The sequence below is a fragment of the Periplaneta americana genome, chromosome 10, assembly GCF_040183065.1.
Source record: "Periplaneta americana isolate PAMFEO1 chromosome 10, P.americana_PAMFEO1_priV1, whole genome shotgun sequence".
Classification (NCBI taxonomy): Eukaryota; Metazoa; Arthropoda; class Insecta; order Blattodea; family Blattidae; genus Periplaneta; species Periplaneta americana.
Window position 1 is genome coordinate 176501016 of NC_091126.1, and position 20593 is coordinate 176521608.

Here is a 20593-nt window from a genome sequence, read left to right on the forward strand (position 1 = left end):
GTGAGAACATGCCTTCTATATGTTCATCATTTAAATGAATAAATAGGAGTAATAAAACTACTGCAATATCATTCTTCCAGATATGTGACTCATTAAAAATCCGTAAATAATTGACAATGTTAAGATCATTACCATGTGTAACAGCTCAGTAAATATGTTTATTTCACGTAGGGCATTTAAAAGTAGTTCTTTCGTCCTCTTTCCAATTGGCGATTTATTACAATTATTACATTTAGTCGGCGACCTCTCAGAAGAAGGCCTTGGTTGTGGCTGTGGAGGTGCTTCATCTTCTGGCACTCCACTATTATTATTGTTTATCCACGGCAGAAAAAAATTAAACATTGTAAATTCACTACTGTACTGCTGAAGACCACAACACCCTGCTACTAAGACACAACTGAAACTGTACTGTGGTAGCAGGAATGTTGTTTCAAAAATGGGCAATTCACAACAAACATTCTCAATGGCTTCCTGGCAGTATCTTTGCTTCTGGTTTCATTAATTGGAGAAGCGTATCAGTCAAATTTACGACTTCCTGAATCCAACCCTCCCATGAAGGTTCTTTACTGAGAAACCACGCACGCACGCACGCACACACACACATATGCACACACTTCTCTAACTGAAAACAATCACCTTCTCTTCTGCTATGTTTTCAACAGGACGAGGAAGAGGAGTTTGAAATGTTGCAATATTAATCCTGGTAACTTACGTAGTTCATAGGTCTATAAATTGACAGATTTCAGCATGTCATTAACTTACATATTTTAGTCTTTATTTTCAGTAGAGTATAGTTCTACAGTAATAATCAATACACACAGTGTAAAAACTTTCATAACCTAGTAATAGATTCATTATTTATTATTACTACAAAGGAATTAAACCAGTGTGCTCAGGAAGAAACACGCCTTTCAACTAAATTCTTGTCACGTTCTGGCTTATAACGTAATAATTTTGCATATTTTTTCAATAGTTTCCTCCAATAGCATGTAACATCTTTCATGCGCAGATGATCTCTTATAACATCATGTCCTCTTTGCGCGATCTCTTGTGCTATATCATCATTCTCAGATACAAACTCCAATAATTTTCTGTAACGACATAACAAATGCATTTCATTAGTATAAAACAATTAAATATTTAATGCATAAAGTAACTCCCATAATTCCACTTCAATACGATCAAACTTGCCGAATATCTTCTTTCGATGCATTGCTCTTCACGGGGATGTAATGGACCCACGGCCGCAATGCAGGATAGAAGAACTCAAGCCATTCATCTCCAACGTGGAAAACCAGGGAACCACAAAGGAAAAGGTGTTTGAAACGGAAGCTAGCAGCCACTCCTCGGAAATTAAACAGATAGCGATACTGACAATGATCTTCAAGTGACACTTCTTCAGCTGGGGCCGCATACAATGTGTCCTGAAGAATAAAATTACGCAGTTCAAAATGTGTCTTCATTTTCTGTGCATAAAATAAAACTGATACATATTAAAGGAACACAGAAAATTAATTTATGCTCGACTTTGCCGAAATGTAGTAATTATACATCTGGTAGCAGCCCTTTAATGGACTTCATTAAAGTACACCTATTCATTGAAGTTCAGGTGTTCCACCAATCAGAAAACACCATTGTAGCAATATGAAAGCGCAAGTATAGATTATTCTTGGATATGCAATCGAAAGACAACTAGCGAAACGTCACGGAGGCTGGAAATCCAATACTGTCGCAGAAGGTTATGTTCTGTTACTATAATAATTAGCGTTAATTGTAAATAATATTCAAATAAATTCAATTTGTCATCTCATTTTTCAATGTCTAAATCAATTTCAAGGTTATATCAAGATTAATGTTCATTTTACTCTCTAGATTATATCAAGGTCAATGACATTTATTTCTCGGAAAAAATCAATACTTTCGCGTCTGCGCACATCTCACAATTTACGAGATATTGCACAAGGTCAGTTCCGCTCCCCAGTCAGATAAGAATAAAATGAATACTTATGAATAATTTCAAGTTAGAAATATGTCGAGCATAAAAAGTCGTATGAAACTTGCCTATAATGGTAATTAAGACACTCGTATGAAAATTATGAAACTCGCTTGCGCTCGTTTAATAAACATACCCGCGTCTTAATTACTACCACTATAGGCTCGTTGCATAATGTACTATTAAATTTCAGTGAAATATAAAATTATCAAACATGCAGTTATTTGACTCAATGTTGCATAATGTAAAATATATCGACTCTATGCTGAGTAAACAATTGATAGAGAAATCAACATAGTCCCTGTCTTAACAACGATATGGAACAAAAAATACCAATTTAAAGTGTAACAACATTATTCTAAAATCTGTTAGTAATTTTGTACTGATTCGTTGTTCTGAGGTTCGCAGATTCACACCTGGCCCTTTGCATGTCCTGTGAAGAGAACCCTGCTCCTGACATGGTGCCATGTATAGCTGTGTAGCATCATGGGCTGTAATAAGAAAAATAACGAAAATCGAAAAAAATGTGGATTCTGGACTTTTTTTAAATTAGGAAAAGGTGTCATCATTGACTATATATAATATGCAAAAAAATAATAATAATAATAAAAAATAAATAAAATCGAAAAAAAATAATATTTCGGGAGTTTCCATATTGGACAATTCAAATGAATATTGTACATCTTAGATAATCACTTGATATTAAGAAATAACAATCGCCAACAATGAATGTACTATTCAGCATTAATTAATACTCCTGTTCTCACAATTTGCTCCCTCAGTATTATTAGCAAAATAACATAATGGAAAATTAGAAATTATTTTCTGATTGACCATTTTCCTTTATACACCACAGTGGGTACTCAGAACACAATGAAACCCCTGAAGCGAAATGGAAAGTGAAAGCACCAAATTGGAAAAGTTTCAATATAATACTTATGGGACAAAATGGAAAAATTATCACAGAAGACATGGAAAAACCAGAACTCTTGAATGTACACTATGCACAGAAATATAACAAATCCTCATGACCAAAATATCTAACAGAACAATTATTTCGGAAACTAAGCATCCAGCAACTGGCGGTGATCAAATATATAATGCAATGCTTCAAAATGCTTCCGAACATCTAAATAAAATCCTGAAACTATTTAAGAACATTTGGTCCACAGGAATATATCCGAAATCCTGGAAAACTGCTGCATTTATTTTTATCTTAAAACTGACTGTTATCATTAACATCCTGCCTTCCAAATCTTGAACTCGCGATGAATAGAAATTTAATTTGGTACACAGAATCACATTATCTCATGAACCCATTTCCATTTGGATTTTGTCCTTCACACAGTACGGTTGCACAGTGGATCAAAATGCTAATCTAACTAGACTAAATCAACAACTTCTATTTAAAAGATTTTTATAAAACTCTGTACAGAAGTTTTGTACAAGCTCTGATTATGATTGTATAAGAGGAATTACTTCTTTATAATTGCTAAGTCTGATGTTCTCTTCTTTTACAAATTGTCGAAGTCTGCTAATTTCTCAACATGGCCCATTGATTAAGTTATTTCTTCATGCAAATTAAGATTTCAGGTATAACTCCCTGTAAAGTTGATTTGAACAATTTTTCCCTCGAAATTATTCAAGTTATTTCTTCACTGCACGCATGCACACAGTGTTTTTCTTCTGGAGAATAAGCTAGTGAAACTCTGTGTAGAATATTTTCTAGCGGACAGGGAAATGATTACTGTCCAGTGCACAAGAATTCTGTCGTCTTTAACCTCCTTTTCATTCAACTAAGACTTTCAATGTCTAAGCAGAATTCAAAGAAAAATTATATTAAAAACAGTTATCTACACATATTTCAGTTCCATGGTGATAAATGCACCCTGCTGGAATGCTGTTCTGGCACTTTCCACAAGAAAAAAATGCACTGTGTGTATATGTACGTATATACGTATATATTTATAGTATGGACTATTCTGAGTTTAAAAAGTTTATATAAATATATGTCCAATTTTCGATGTGTGTGTGGAGGAGAAACAGCTGTTTGAATGCTATGCATAACAAGCATTACAAGTGACAAACGGCTTTATGAATACATTTGTTGCTTACTTATATGGTATCAGTGCCAGTATATTTCAATAGTTCAAAGCACTTTTCCACTCTTTTGACAACAGTAAGTGTTGCTTTTCTGAGATAGTTTTGTTGTACTTTCACGAGGGCAGCACTATTCATAATGTGAGTGGCCAATTCGTCCACCCTAACATACAAAAATAGACAGGAGTAAGGTCTGTGGTCCTAGGTGGCCAATGCACAACACCACCTCAGTCGATCCATCATTCAGATGATATGTCACATGACGGCTAAAATGTACTGGGGCTCCGTCATGCTGGAAGAATATATCCATCCATGTAGCCACTGTTATAAATAGTGAAAATCTCAGACGATCTCAAAAGAGTATGTGGGTGAATATTCTGAAATGGGCAAATATGAATAACAAAACTGGAAAAAATATATTATATTAAATTGTGTACTTTTTTCTCACATTGGTTACATTTGCTCCTATTATTGAAGATTCTGGTATCAGTTGAGCTTAAAAAAAAATTTATGTGAGATTTTCTGATTTAAAAAAAACCAAGGGACTGTTATCTTTCCCTTACAACCCATTGTTTAAGGTATCTTCTAAACTTCTGTACTTCAGATTTCACTTGTCTTCGAACATTTATTTTTTCACAGTCAGTCATATCTGCTATATTCTTTCTTTTTTTTATATTCTTTGCCATAGTCCCTTTTTTTCTGCAACTCCTCTTCAACCATATTTGCCCTCTGCCTACGTATCTTCTCTCTTTCATATTTCCTACTTTCATCATCAGACTTTTTTTCTTTTCTATAAACAATCACATGAAATAATATTCGAAGTTACTTTATCCACCAGTATTTAATAATTGCATGTTAAATGAAACCTTGGTCCCACAATAAAGGGACCGTTGTTACAAATTAGTATAATTTCTGCAATAGTTCTGACAAAATAAATCGTTAAAAATATCATGGAGGTTAGATTTTTTAGTCGACAAAGAATGTAATGTTTTGTATATACCACGAAAGTTTAATATATACAAACTATATTTAATGCCACCTGGACCGGTGTTACCAATAGAAAGCATAACATTCAGTCATCAGTGATGATTTTTGTATTTTTCAATAAAATAAATTACGACAATGGACGAAAAGTATTTTAACTGACGCCATGTTGACCTCTCGTCACTACAAACCGTTAAAATTTACCACATGAAACAAAATTGTCTTTTGTGTAGCTCTTTTATTTCGAGGGACCGGTGTTACGAAATTTTTGGGGACAAACTTTACGTTAAAGTTGTGTCCTTTCAGAATTAAACAAACAACAATTCCTGTCTTTCATAAGTATTTTAACTATTTATTTTTATAATCTTGGCCGAGGAAATAAAATCAAATCGAAATATTCCGAGAAAAACTTAGTAAAACAGAGTAAAATGTAGTTGGGGACATAGGGACCGTAATTACATTTTGACATTTGGACGTTATTTTTTAATTTTAAATTTTAAAATTAATCCTTTTATCCTTTGTTTCCAACTAAAACATGTAAGAGTTAGTTAATTAAACCCAAAAGTAATCAGTTTACATTTTCAAAAAATTCCTTAAATCAGCCGGGACATACATTTACCCATAACAGAATATTCACTACAAACAGCTGTTTCTCTACACCTGTTATAAACAGTGCAAATCTCAGACGATCTCAAAAGAGTGATATGTACTATTCCTTTGTACCTAGTCGACAGTACATAATCATTTGTCGCTTCTTCATACCATTATTATTATTATTATTATTATTATTATCATCATCATCATTATTTCTAAAGCTTGTTTTGCGTAACATTCAAACAGCTGTATCTTCGAGAACTGGACACATGTTTCTATGAACATTTCTACTCAGAATAGTCCATACTACCATCACCCCTCCTAAAATATTTACTACTCCTCCTGAATCATCCTACATACAATATTTCCAAACTAAACTGTTTTCTGATTCCAAGGAAGACGTTACTCACAGCATCTGACTTCCATGCCTGGTTTTTTGTGTACTTTGCATCCACTAAATCTGGACGTTCTCTCGCTAAGAGCACCAAAGAATCTCTCTCACTGCTTGTCCGAGACCCACGGAAGAATGCAATGCGTTTCTTATATTTCCAAGGATATTTCTCAGCTGCCTTCTTTAGAGAGAATCGATGCTGATCCCATCGACCAAGGCCTTGTGGATATAATTTTATAGCAGGTCCTCCTTCCCAGAATCCCCATGTCGGATACATGATGTCATAGTAATCAGCAGTCTGCAATGTCACATTGAAACAAATGTATGACACCATGTTAACAGCACATACTTCAATTAAAAATTTAATGCAGTAACTATAAAAAACTATTTTATTTAATCTTTAGTGAAACGAATTCTGTAAGAGATATTATTCTCTTCACAAATTCAAATCACTCCCTCATTTTAACACAGTCATGCCAAAGTAATCGTTTGAGTTAAAAATAATAATAAACTTTGTCATCCGTCTGTAAGAGATATTATTCTCTTCACAAATTCAAATCACTCCCGTCATTTTAACACAGTCATGCCAAAGTAATCATTTGAGTTAAAAATAATAATAAACTTAGTCATCCGTCTGTATAACAATACTTCCACTTTTGGATGGGAATCAGTAATCCAAACCCGACAAGCATTATTGATCAAAATCTACAGTACACTGGAGCAGTCATGCAGTCATGTTATTTATACTCCAGTCTCCGTAAAACTATATATAAATTTGTATAATTACGACAATTCATGCCACTTAATTCACTGGGAACAATATTTCTAGTCTTAGTTCAATCAGTTATACAATATGGAATAATAGGATGGAGTGGAATAACACAATCTTCACTTCTCCCATTACTACTATTAAAAAAAGAAGGAATAATTAAAATATGTTTGAAAAGAAAGCTTGATTACCCAACACATCTCGCATATAAATAATTTGATGTACTGGACATCAAACAAATTTATACATATACCTTGCTAAATTATTTCTATAACCTTCGTAATCATTTTATATAGGACAATAATGGATATAATACAAGAAGATTTAGGATTTCATGCCCTCTAATTGAGCCAAAATGCAAGACTGATGCAGGTGTAAGGTAGGGTTAAAACTTCGACTCAAGATTGTATAATAAGCAGACCAGGCAACTAGACCAGGAGATAATGGGGTAGGGTGACCAGTTCCTTTCCCTCTCCATTGCATACATCGCCGACTAGCTACATATTACACTACTCTGACTTCAGATGCATACAAACAATTGTTCTTCCTCTGACACATATCGTCAAGTGAGATGTACTGCCTGATAATAGATGTACATATTAGCCAGTACCTCAATCACTATTTCCTGTGATTTATTCATATTTAGGCAAAATCCATTAACATTAAACCATTTCGTAGACAAATCAGGAGCAAGTGTTAAGGTAGAACGCAATTACTGCAAATTTCTATTAGATGAATGTAAAGTAGTGTCAACAATAAAGAGTGTACTATTAGTAGGCCTACTTATATAAAAATACAAATCATTTACCATTATCAAAAATAAGAGGGGTCCCAAAATGGATCTTGGTGGACACCACTGTTACTACTAATTACCATTATAGAATACCCTTTGGGAATGATTGGCTAAATAGCTTTCAAATAGATCTAATTCTCTATTTCTGATTCCATAATAATGGAGTTTGCTAATTACGATATTAGATGGTACACAATCGAGTGCTTTTGATAAATCACATAAGATTTCCACAGTAAAACTGCAGTCCTCAAAACCTGAAATTAGACATCCGATCAAACCGTCAGCAGCATCTATAGTATCCATCCTGGGACCCTTTGCTTAGCACACGAATCCTCTACCAATTGAGCTACCCAGGAACTACAACCGACACCGTCCCAATTTTTCCTTTTGTATCCACACAACTCAAGTGGGCTGACAAGGTGCCAAAAACCCAACTTTAAGTGCACACAAACTCTGTGTGACTTGAATTGTGGTTTTCTGTTAACATACTTACAGTGACATAATATATATATATAATGCAAATCTGACTTTCAGGTAAAGCGCTCTGTGAAGTATACTTGAATAATTTCAAGGGAAAAATTGTTCCGGGGCCGGGTATCGCTCCCGGGATCCTTCACTTAGTACACGAATGCTCCCAGGAACTACGCCCAACACCATTCCAATTGTTCCCTTTATATCCACACAACTCAAGTGGGCTGACAAGGTGCCAGAAACCCAACTTTGAGTGCACACACTCTGTCTGACTTGAATTGTGATTTTTGTTAACATACCTACAGTGATGTATATATTACGTAAATCTGACTTTCAGGTAAAGCTCCCTGTGAAGCAGACCTGAATAATTTCAAGGGAAAAATTATTCCGGGACCGGGTATTGATCCCAGGACCCTTTGCTTAGTGCACGAATGCTCTGCTGACTGAGCTACCTAGGAACTACACCCTACACTGTCTCAATTTTTCCCTTTATATTCACACAAATCAAGTGGGCTGACAAGGCACCAGAAACTCAACTTTGAGTGTACACAAACTGTGTGTGACAGTTTCTGGGATGCAACATATTACATTGTTGCTAGATCCCACATAAAGTCAAGGTTTAATGTGCCACAGGACACAAAAACCTCAACGTAATTTCGAGAAAAATGTAAAATGGAGAAAATATTTGTATTGTTACTATGGACATTAAGTTTGGATTTAACATTTGTAATGCGAAATACGGAAAAACGTAAAATTGCAGAGTACAAACTCGAAGTTTTACTGTATTCAGTTTTAGAGTGTGAAATTAATAGTTTATGCCTGGATAATACCACTAATGTTATTTACAGCTACAGTAGGATCCCTCTTAACTGGCACCAAAGGACCAGGCTTGTTCCAAATACGAGATTTTGCAGAATAATTGAATAAATATTTTAAAAATTACCTGTTCGTGTTTTATGATACCTACTGTTCAAACTACAGCCATGTCAAGCTCATTTCTTAATCACTTGATCATAACTAAACAAACAAAACGGTGTGAATTTTCTTTACAAAAACACATCACACAATATAAATAATACACTAATTCAGGTCTGAATACTGAATGAACATGAAAGTTTGTGCGAACTTTCTAATGTGGCAGTACTACCAGCCAGGCTGTGGCAATGCAGCAGATTTTAAGTGTTTTTTTTTTTGCCAGCTAAAAGTACAGTTGTTTTGGTATTGCCGGTTAAATGGGTGTCAGTTACGAGAGATTTCACTGTATTTGTATAATCTTTAATATTTTATCTGGGTCTTTATCAATAGCCCATAAAGCAATGTCACCTAAGGATGAAATTAGCAGCAGAGAATGTATGGATGATAGTTTTGCTTGTCCAGTACCTGTAATTTTCAATTTATGCTGTCCAAAATAATACCATTAACTATTACTTTTCTCTATTGGATTTATATTCTGGGGCTGCTCCTCTGCTGCAAGAGCCAAAGTTACACCAACACTGTACATTTGAATTAGTCTGAAAGCAGTATCCTTTATAACTTGTAAGTTCACATTTTGTTCCTATTACAGAAAATATACAATTGCCTTGCTGAACGAAAATATAATTACCTTACTGAATGAAAATACCGGTTTTGGTGGTCCAAAATGCTTGCTGATTTGTGGCCAGTCTCTTGTGTTCAGGATGAACTCCATATCTGGGAGTTTTGGAAGAAGAGCGATAATAAAATGCTCAACACCGGCACAGCGTGCGGGAAACATGCAGTCTGCATCCCGATATAGATGATGATTGATGATTTGGTACCTCGTGCCCCTGTCAACAAACAAACAGCCAGTTTTAAATTTTGAAGACAAAGTCATTCCCAGTGTTCTTCCATAACTCGTAACTAGAGACCGGATTTTAATGCAAATGTGTATGCTCACTTAGATATATATGTAAATTACTGCATTTTTGCAATTTTAACCATGGTTTTACGGTGCATATAAATGTATATTTGCCTGCTTTTATAAATAAGCATATTATCGAAGACTACTATTTATGTTGCACATTCTATACATTTATGAAACAATTTCACAAAATTATAGCAGAAACCTAACTCATGCCAAAAATAACCCATGAATAGCCCACACATACTGTTTCATCATAATAATGATAATGAGTTCTGTGCATTGCTTATACATTCTTAGAATCACAAGTTTACACGATGTGAAATAAATAATATAGGTTTACAGTACTAGTTGCATGGGCAGATAGGGAATCCCATATGCATGGTATACTTCTAAGATAGTAGGCCTATAGGCATATATACTGTGTCCGGGACAAAATTTACCAATAAGAAAGTTTAATAACTCGCGTAATAATGGAGATAGGAAAATGAAATTTGCGGCGAATGAAAGAGGGGCATTTTAAGTTTTGTGTGTGATGTTGGCAACATTTGGTCATTGTTGTTGACATAGCTGTAATTAAAATGGCGTTCACAGTGCAACAAAAAGTTCAATGCTGCTATTGGCTTGCCGAATTCAAGTATCCGAAGATAGTGGAGAGAAGATTTAGGCAACAGTGGCCTGAGAAGCAACCACCAGATAGGCAGACAATAAAACTTGGCATAGAAAGCTTCTTGAGAGAAAACACCATGCGGGAAGAAAGTGACAGAAGCGCAAGTCGACAGAATTCCAACGGAGCCCGTGTAAGTCTGTTCGCCGTGCCAGCAGGGAACTTGCAATTCCAAAGTCAACTATCCACAATGTTCTGCACAAGAGGTTACGTCTGCATGCATACAAGATTCAATTGGTTCAAAAGTTGAAACCAAACGACTTGCCTGCACGATATGATTTCGCTAGTGACATGCTGTTGAAAATTGATATTGAAAATGGATATCTGCAGAAGGTCGTGCTTAGTGATGAGTCCACCTTCCACGTCTGTAGGATCGTCAACAGGCATAATTGTCGCATCTGGGGATCAGAAAATCCGCATGTAGTGAGGGAATTGGAAAGAGACAGCCCTAAGATTAATGTTTGGTGCGGACTTACACATGAAACTGTGATTGGACCGTTCTTTTTTGTGGAAAACACTATCAATGGAAATGTGTATCTTGATATGCTGCAAATTTACGCCATTCTTCAAATTCCACAGGGGTATGTTTTCCAACAAGACGGAGCTCCGCCTCATTATGCATTACATGTTACAGATCACTTGAATGAATGCTTTCCTCAGCGATGGATTGGTCGAGGTGGACCTACAGCATGGCCTCCCAGATCCCCAGACCTAACCCCACCGGACTTCTTTTTTTGGGGATACATAAACGACATTGTGTACAAGACTGTAGTGGCAGATTTGGAGGATCTGCGTCGGAGAATTGTCGCTGCTTGTGCAACTGTCTCTCCAGAGATGTTACGAAACACATGGCAAGAACTTGAATATCGCCTGGACATCTGTCGTGCTACAAGAGGTGCACACATAGAAGTTTATTAGTGGTCATTCGAAACTTTGGAAGTCCCTTTGTCAATTCCCGCAAGAAGCATTTTCATCCATAAATTATTTGGTGAGTTATTAAACTTTCTTATTGGTAAATTTTGTCCCGGACACCCTGTATATACATATATATATATATATATATATATATATATATAATGATTTAGTCTTTTGTGCGCAAGAATTTGTAATTTTTTAAAATATATCATTCGGCATGATTTATTTTTATTTTATTCTGATAGTGTAACCTTAAATGCAGTAGAATTTCTGGGTGTCTATAGTATGGTTGTTAGTATGCTTTGTTGTGGTCATGCCAAAAGTAAAGGTAAGATGTGAAAAATCAAAATTACAGCTGTATCAGTGGGAGTTTAAAGGACATATGATAAATATAGATTGAAAAATTATTTATTGTCAAGAGTGTGAAAAAACAGTTCATAATAACAAAGTCTTCCTAGTGCTTCAGCATTTGAATACTAGTAAACACTAAGAGAATGGTACCACTAAACCCGCGAAAAGTGCATCTGTTCAAATATTGCTTGGTGAATTTTCTGGTAACAGATTTCAGTGTTCTCCTTCAATGTGTGTGAAGCATTTCTAGTGGCAGATTTCATTGTGGAAACATCAATTCCACTCTGCAAAATTTCAATGAAAATTATACGAAGTGCAAAGTGGTGGATGCATATTGTGTGTAAAAATTATGTGAAATTCAGTTACGATATTACTATTGGCAAAATTAGAGCCTGGGTTCAATATAATTTTGTGTGGTTCTCAATCAACGAATCACAAGAGTGCGAGGGATGATTTATTGCAAATAAGGTAGTTGGAATCCTCAATAAGAATGATCAAACTACACCCTATCCTCTTGCTACAAATAGCCTCACAGTTGCCCAATACTTGGAGTGTACTATGAGCAGTAACATGAGCTGCTGCCAGGAAGTCAAAAGGAGGACAGCAATGGCAAAATAAGCTTTTAATAGAAAAAGAACTAAGGAATAGATTAGTGGAGTGCTTTGTGTGGAGTGTGGCATTGTATGGGGCAGAAATATGGACATTACGACGAAGTAAAGAGAAACAACTATTACCATTTGAAATGTGAATATGGGGAAGAATGGAGAGTGTGAAATGTTTTTGTTGTACCTTATGGACAGACAGAATAAAAAACGAAACTGTGTTGGAAAGAGTGAGAGAAGAAAGAATGATGCTCAAACTGATCAGAAAGAGAAAAAGGAATTGGCTGGGTTGAGAAGAAACTGCCTACTCGAAGATGCACTGGAAAGAATGGTGAATGGAAGAAGAGTTCAGGGTAGAAGAAGATATCAGATGATAGACGACATTAAGATATATGGATCAAAGAGGGCGGAAAACAGGAAAAATTGGAGAGAGCTGGGTTTGCAGTGCAAGATCTGCCCTTGGGCAGAAGACTATGAATGAATATGTAGAATAATGGAACACTCTCCTTCTTGCAAAATTCAATGCAAACATTAGTCCAAGAGGGAAAATAATATTTATTATTATTATTATTATTATTATTATTATAATATTACCAGGAGGGACAAAAAAATTGCATTCAGAAATCTAAGAGGCATATTTTCAGTGTGGTAATAAAAATTGTCGACCCAATTCTTGTCCATATGCAGGTGAACTATGTGAACAACATAATAAGATATGTCACATTGCTGATGTCTGTTTTAGTTGACGCAAAGTAGGCTTGCTCCAAGATAATCATATGCAAACCAGATTGTTTCCAAGGAAGTAAATCCGTCATTTAAATTAACTATTTAATTACTTCAAAAACTGACAGATTTATAGTAACAATGCACATGGATAATGGGGTCACAAAAATACATACCTATAAGAATTGGCGAAGACTTAATACAGGTAAACACTTCATTCACTGCTGTGTATTAATTGCTTATTTTTCATCATCATCATCATCTGTGGCATTACAGCCCTTGTAGGACTAGAGCCTGCCTAACAAGTGAAGCCCAATCATTCCTGTCTCGGGCACGCCTCCTCCACGTTCGGATCCCCAGCTCCTTCATATTGCTTATTTTTAATACGATAATAAATTAAATGTCTTGCCATATATTTTCAAGGAAGTTATATCCTTATCGATTATTTTATGTTTTGATTCTCTACTGCTAATGTCGTAATTTTTTAGAAATGCGCACATAGTTTCGGCATTTAAAATCAGGAAAACAGGAATCTTACATGCGAGTAAATATTATATTAATCGTACAACAGAAACTCACCGTACAGCACTTTTAACTCAATGCAAATCTTCTTAGAGGATTTATTCTTATATCAATTACAATGTCTGCATATCTTGAAATGTTTAAACCAATCTCTTTTTCTGGACATTTTCCATACTAGCTAGAATATTACATAGAAATTGTCATTTTTATATAACATTATAGGTTTAGGAAAGTAATCATGAAAAAAATGTATTCATATCTCACGGTAGGATAAATCTGAACCTTTATCGAATTCAGAGGCCAGATTTCCCCTTACTTACATTTTTATATCTGACACATAAAAATGTTAAAATTTGTTGACTAATGCAATTAGGTCATTCTCCCCCAATTTCCACTGCTCCAGCACCAATTGATCTACATTCCTGGGATGCAAACATTAATATGACTTCTACGAAAAAAAAAAAATGAACAACAGTAAGACTTTAACAGCATGGATTATTTTATCGATGGCTAAGTAGTGACACCTCGTATCTACAAAAATGGTCATTTAGTTCAACTACATTTTTATTTAGATTAACTACATTATTATTATTATTATTATGTTCACAAAATTGGACAGTTAACTAACATTTTGTTCTCGAGTAGAAGATCTTGCAGATGAGAAACACAGACAGAGTGTATCAATCGCTAAGGAAGTGATTGAGGACCGGATTTAGCCTACTGCAAAATATGTTAATACAATTTTTTCGAATTCGTCACCATTTTCGAGTTACACGATAGTGAACTTTGCTAACAATGTCATAGTCTATGGACACATTTGGTATTTATTTTCCTTAAATAATCATATGATGACGCAGAATATCTGCATGGAAATATCATATGTACTTCGGTACATTAAATAATATATATATATATATATATATATATATATATATATATATATATATATTAAATAATCATGGTAAATACTTGAATAAGCATAAACTACTCTGGTATATCATTAACGTTTATTGGAGCAGATGCTGAAAATGTCTCCCACTCTTTTTTCAGTAGGTTATTTTATGATGATGTATCAACATCTCAGGTTATTTAGCATCTGAATGCGATGAAGGTGATAATACCGGTGAAATGAGTCCGGGGTCCAGCACTGAAAGTTACCCAGCATTTGCTAAACTGGGTTGAGGGAAAACCCCGGAAAAAACTTCAGGTCTATATGACTATAGGATATCGGTAGTATGTTTATGAGAATATATTTTGGCTAGATTGGGGAATGGGGTGATGTCATAAGATTGATGTCATCGGTTAGTAGGGTTACATTTTGTGTTTTTGAGGGTAAATATAGAGGTTGTTGTGGATTCCGGTGGTTAGGTTGGTATAAGTGTAAATTTTATTGGTGGTTGGTACTGATGAGGTTTGAATGGCGTACCGGTAAAGCATGTGTTTGAATGGTGTGTAAATCATTCTATTATTTGTTCAATTCGTGAGCAGTTGTGCTACTGGTGATTTGACACAAGAGGAGTGAAACGGAGGGCTGAACAAGGTCGACGTACGTGAGAAAGTTAGAGGGTTAGTTGAGGTGATATCTCAGTGACATGATGTCGACGTACGTGAGAAGGTTAGAGGGTTAGTTGAGGTGATATCTCAGTCACATGATGTCGACGTATGTGAGAAGGTTAGAGGGTTAGTTGAGGTGATATCTCAGTGACATGAGGTCGACGTACGTGAGAAGGTTAGAGGGTTAGTTCAGATGATATCTCAGTGACATGAGGTCGACGTACGTGAGAAGGTTAGTGGGTTAGTTGAGGTGATATCTCAGTGACATGAGGTCGACTTACGTGAGAAGGTTAGAGGGTTAGTTCAGGTGATATCTCAGTGACATGAGGTCAACGTACGTGAGAAGGTTAGTGGGTTAGTTGAGGTGATATCTCAGTGACATGAGGTCGACTTACATGAGAAGGTTAGAGGGTTAGTTGAGGTGATATCTCAATGACATGAGGTCGACGTACGTGAGAAGGTTAGTGGGTTAGTTCAGGTGATATCTCAGTGACATGAGGTCGACGTATGTGAGAAGGTTAGAGGGTTAGTTGAGGTGATATCTCAGTGACATGAGGTCGACTTACGTGAGAAGGTTAGAGGGTTAGTTTTGGTGATATCTCAGTGACATGATGTCAACGTATGTGAGAAGGTTAGAGGGTTAGTTGAGGTGATATCTCAGTGACATGAGGTCGACGTACGTGAGAAGGTTAGAGGCTTAGTTCAGGTGATATCTCAGTGACATGAGGTCGACGTACGTGAGAAGGTTAGAGGGTTAGTTCAGGTGATATCTCAGTGACATGAGGTCGACGTATGTGAGAAGGTTAGAGGGTTAGTTGAGGTGATATCTCAGTGACATGAGGTCGACTTACGTGAGAAGGTTAGAGGGTTAGTTCAGGTGATATCTCAATGACATGAGGTCGACGTACGTGAGAAGGTTAGAGGGTTAGTTCAGGTGATATCTCAGTGACATGAGGTCGACGTATGTGAGAAGGTTAGAGGGTTAGTTGAGGTGATATCTCAGTGACATGAGGTCGACGTACGTGAGAAGGTTAGTGGGTTAGTTGAGGTGATATCTCAGTGACATGAGGTCGACGTACGTGAGAAGGTTAGAGGGTTAGTTGAGGTGATATCTCAGTGACATGAGGTCGACGTATGTGAGAAGGTTAGTGGGTTAGTTGAGGTGATATCTCAGTGACATGAGGTCAACGTACGTGAGAAGGTTAGAGGGTTAGTTGAGGTGATATCTCAGTGACATGAGGTCGACGTAAGTGAGAAGTTTAGAGGGTTAGTTGAGGTGATATCTCAGTGACATGAGGTCGATGTATGTGAATTCAATTATATAAGTGCGTTTTCTCTGCCGTGTATAGTGTCGAATTGCCGAAATTTCACGTATGGGATCGTGTTGATGATATCCTATTTTGAATAAGAACGGATGGGTTGTATTCCAGAATGGGATGTTGTGAAATTGTTTTGCTGATATCCTATTTTGGATAAGAGCGGATGGGCTCTGTTCCAGAATGGGATATCGTCAATTTGTGTGATTATTGCTTTTTAGATAATGGGATCGTGTTGATGATATCCTGTTTTGAATAAGAGCGGATGGGTTGTATTCCAGAATGGGATGTTGTGAAATTGTTTTGCTGATATCCTATTTTGGATAAGAGCGGATGGGCTCTGTTCCAGAATGGGATATCGTCAATTTGTGTGATTATTGCTTTTTAGATAATGGGATCGTGTTGATGATATCCTGTTTTGAATAAGAGCGGATGGGTTGTATTCCAGAATGGGATGTTGTGAAATTGTTTTGCTGATATCCTATTTTGGATAAGAGCGGATGGGCTCTGTTCCAGAATGGGATATCGTCAATTTGTGTGATTATTGCTTTTTAGATAATGGGATCGTGTTGATGATATCCTGTTTTGAATAAGAGCGGATGAGTTGTATTCCAGAATGGGATGTTGTGAAATTGTTTTGCTGATATCCTATTTTGGATAAGAGCGGATGGGCTCTGTTCCAGAATGGGATATCGTCAATTTGTGTGATTATTCTTTGTAGATAGTTTTATTTACTCGTCGTGTTAGTTTACGTCGGCCATGTTGTGACGTCATCGTTTGCCAAACTTGACGAAAATTAAGCGATATCCTATAATAAAAGAATCCCAAAACTTCAACCAGGTAACTTGCCCCAACTGAGATTCGAACCCGAGCCACCTGGTTTCGCGGCCAGACGCGCTAACCATTACTCCACAGGTGTGGACAGTCTCCCACTCTCACGTACACACAAGACTAATCTCGTATTCCCTGCTGTCATATCTCCACTGCAGATGTGTGAATCTTCGCAACTAGGCCTACATCATCTTTATTTGGTATCTCAGAACTGTAGACATGTTCCTTCATGGAACCCCTATCGATAGAACTCCAGTGATGCCAAGTCTAGAGACCGTGCCAACAAAGGAACTGGATCATACCTAGTCAAAATTTGAGAAACCGAATGTAGACTCTAAAAATACAGTACATTCATTACAAAAGAGCATACTTCGCGAAATAAAGCGACAAATGCGTTCACAGACTATGACAACAAAAGGAACTTTTATTACTGATCGTCTCGAAAACAGGGATGAATTCAGAAAAATTGTACTTCTCTTTTTGCAGCATATCAGGTCCTCTATCACCTCCCTAACGACTCACCTTACACCTTTTGATGCACCCTGTATAAAAAGTAGACAAATTAATTCTTAAAACATTTTTTTTATTCATCTGCAAATTTACAGATATAAGATATCACTCCTTAGCCATTGTTATATAGCCTACTTACTTGTCTTTAACTGATTTAATCATATCCTTGGTAATTCCAGATTTGAAGGGTGATAAATCCTGTTCAACAACTGAAGAATGGCAGCTGCAGTTTTGTTGAGAACAAGGTACATACGAGGCAACCACATCTTGAATTAACTTTACATATTCGTTTGTCTCTGAAAGAAATATAACATAGTCAGTAATACCTCGCAAGCAGGTGAACAATTTTCTGTAATTCATTTAGTTATACAAGATGCTGCAACAATTCCATTGCATATTGTAGATTGTGAATGAGGATTTAGTTACTTCATTGTTAAAACTAAAATTGGAAACCGCCTTTTAGTAAAAAGAGTTAGTGCTAGGCCAATAATAAATTTTGTGGGGCCTACTCACAAGGAATTTGATTTCCCAGGTGCTTTCAATGTTTGAAGCACTCATAAAAATTGACGTATTTTAATGTGATGTAAATTCAGCAGTAATTGATTTTTAACATAGGTCTAATTATTTACTTACATATACCTGGAGTATTGTAAGATGGGTTGAAAGTAATAAAACTTCAAGTAACAAATTCCCTTTCTTTTTCTGGAAGTCTAATCTTTCTGTACAATTTATTTAGAATGCTACATAAGCTTTTCGCAATTTGCACACACATAATTTTTCATTTGAGCATTTTTGCGACAATAATTTATTTTCTAGTTTTTCCACTGGCACTTAATCAAAATGGAAAAAAAAAAAAAAAAAACATTAAGGTAAAACCAATTAAATACACAAAGACAAGTAGTATTTCCAGCAACATTAAGTTAGAGGAAGAATGGCATATTATGTAAAAGGTGGGCCTCTCCTACACAATTATTAAAATTTGTATATTTTACATATTTCGCATAAACTTCAGAACACGGTAACCTTGCTTCCCCTCTTCTCCAAAATTCCATCCTTTTGCACCCAAAATAAAATGGCACTGAAAAATGCCTTTTCGTAAACATGATATGCGAATTCGACAAACACAGACAAATCTGTACTTTTTAGTATTTTTAGATAACTGTCGCCAATGAGATAACCTATACTGGCGTTTTCCTTATATTCCTATATAGGCCTATGCCATAGTTATTAATAATATTTTTAAAAATTTCTTATAAATTTAACCATTTCCACTTTCGAAATCACCGAAACTACCTCAACGCTAGTTTCATCAAAATCCCTTATAATTTCGATTTCCACTGAAACTCACCTGAACTTCCCGTGCGCTAGTTTCGCTTATCCTCATGCTATTATATGAAAAAAATGTAATATTTATTTATGCTGATTAACTTTCCAACTTCTTTTCTTCCAATTTATTTATATTTCTACTATATACTACTACGACATCAATTACGACGTTTCGTCCCACACAAAACACAGTTGAAAACAATAAGGCGGAATTTATTACGCTGTTTCTACGAAATTACCAAGATAAGTTCACTGTTCCTGTATTGCAGTCTTCAATGCACTTAAAAACTTCCTTAAAGCCATTGAAGGCCATAAAAAAAGGTTCAAAACATAATTAACAAAATTTCTGCATACTCCCACCCTCTGCTCACATGACGAATTCTCTGTAAGTATGATATAAAATAATCTACTTGGCATACGCATATTTTTATAACATTTAAGCGTATTCTAAAGTTTACCCATGTTTATACAATTTTTTACCTGTTCCATAAGCTACAATGCTTATTAAGATCTATGTAATACAATGAATTAAATGAAAATGAACCTGCTTCAAAACACACAGTCAAATAATAAATTCACAAAATAATTAATATATTCTTTAAACAACATTTATCCCTAAGCAGCAAGACGTAATTTCCGTAGTATAAAACAAATTACTGCATACAAAGACACTAGGAATCAATTTTTTAATAATCTTCATTACAGGATGTAATGTAATGTAACTTGCAAACATAACCTTCAAACACAAGTGTTTCACACATTTACCTTTCATGTATTTCGATGCATTTGTCTCCTGTTCACGACTGCATGTTTTGCCATCTATTTTGGTACAACTGTCATCCATATGTGCTATCACTGAAATTACAAAAACGAAAATACACAAATACTTCATGTCAAGGCATTCAAATTTCCACCATTACTAGACCCTGAATACTTTCCTTTAGCTCAAAGCGCAAGTCGCTCAGGCACAATGTTGCCACATGACAAAACCTCCCGTAATCATATCCCGTAATTGAAAATCATCGATTAAACCGTTGCAACGTAGGTACGATACAAAGACACGGAAGATAGCGCATTGGTTCCTGCGTAACTCCAATTCCACCGCCAGGGGCGCTGTTAGGTTCTAGAGATTCGTATCTCAAAAAAAAAAAAAAAAAAATCAAATCTCTCTCTCTCTCTTATTCATGCTTACATTGTCATTTGGGGCATTTAAATGACTCATCGTTATGGATAACAGATGTCATTTCCCAACTTCTGTGTCACAAATATATTAAAATAAATGGTTGTCATTCTTGATATTAA

The 20593-nt window shown here is 35.7% G+C and overlaps 1 protein-coding gene across 2 annotated transcripts; it reads right to left on the reverse strand.

Moving 5' to 3' along the window:
* Positions 1-740: 740 nt before the first annotated feature.
* LOC138708188 (O-glucosyltransferase rumi homolog) lies at positions 741-20265 on the reverse strand. 2 transcript variants are annotated; one of them, XM_069838468.1, is made up of 6 exons: positions 20057-20265; positions 18105-18261; positions 9699-9900; positions 6082-6360; positions 1192-1424; positions 741-1091 (listed from the first exon to the last, which is right to left on the reverse strand). In XM_069838468.1, the coding sequence occupies exons 1-6, from the start codon at positions 20181-20183 to the stop codon at positions 893-895; spliced, it is 1197 nt and encodes a 398-aa protein (XP_069694569.1). In that variant the 5' UTR covers positions 20184-20265; the 3' UTR covers positions 741-892. The 2 variants fall into 2 exon arrangements, with proteins under 2 accessions (XP_069694569.1, XP_069694570.1); XM_069838469.1 differs by lacking the exon at positions 20057-20265 and adding an exon at positions 19772-19975.
* Positions 20266-20593: the final 328 nt, after the last annotated feature.

Excerpts from the sequence above, each read along its gene's own strand:
- LOC138708188 (XM_069838468.1), bottom strand. The coding sequence starts at position 20,183 with ATGAAGTATTTGTGTATTTTCGTTTTTGTAATTTCAGTGATAGCACAT. Across the intron at positions 9,901-18,104 it reads ATTAAATCAGTTAAAGACAA|GGGCACGAGGTACCAAATCA; the intron begins GTAAGTAGGCTA and ends GTTTGTTGACAG. Across the intron at positions 1,425-6,081 it reads AGGCATGGAAGTCAGATGCT|GACACATTGTATGCGGCCCC; the intron begins GTGAGTAACGTC and ends TTTATTCTTCAG.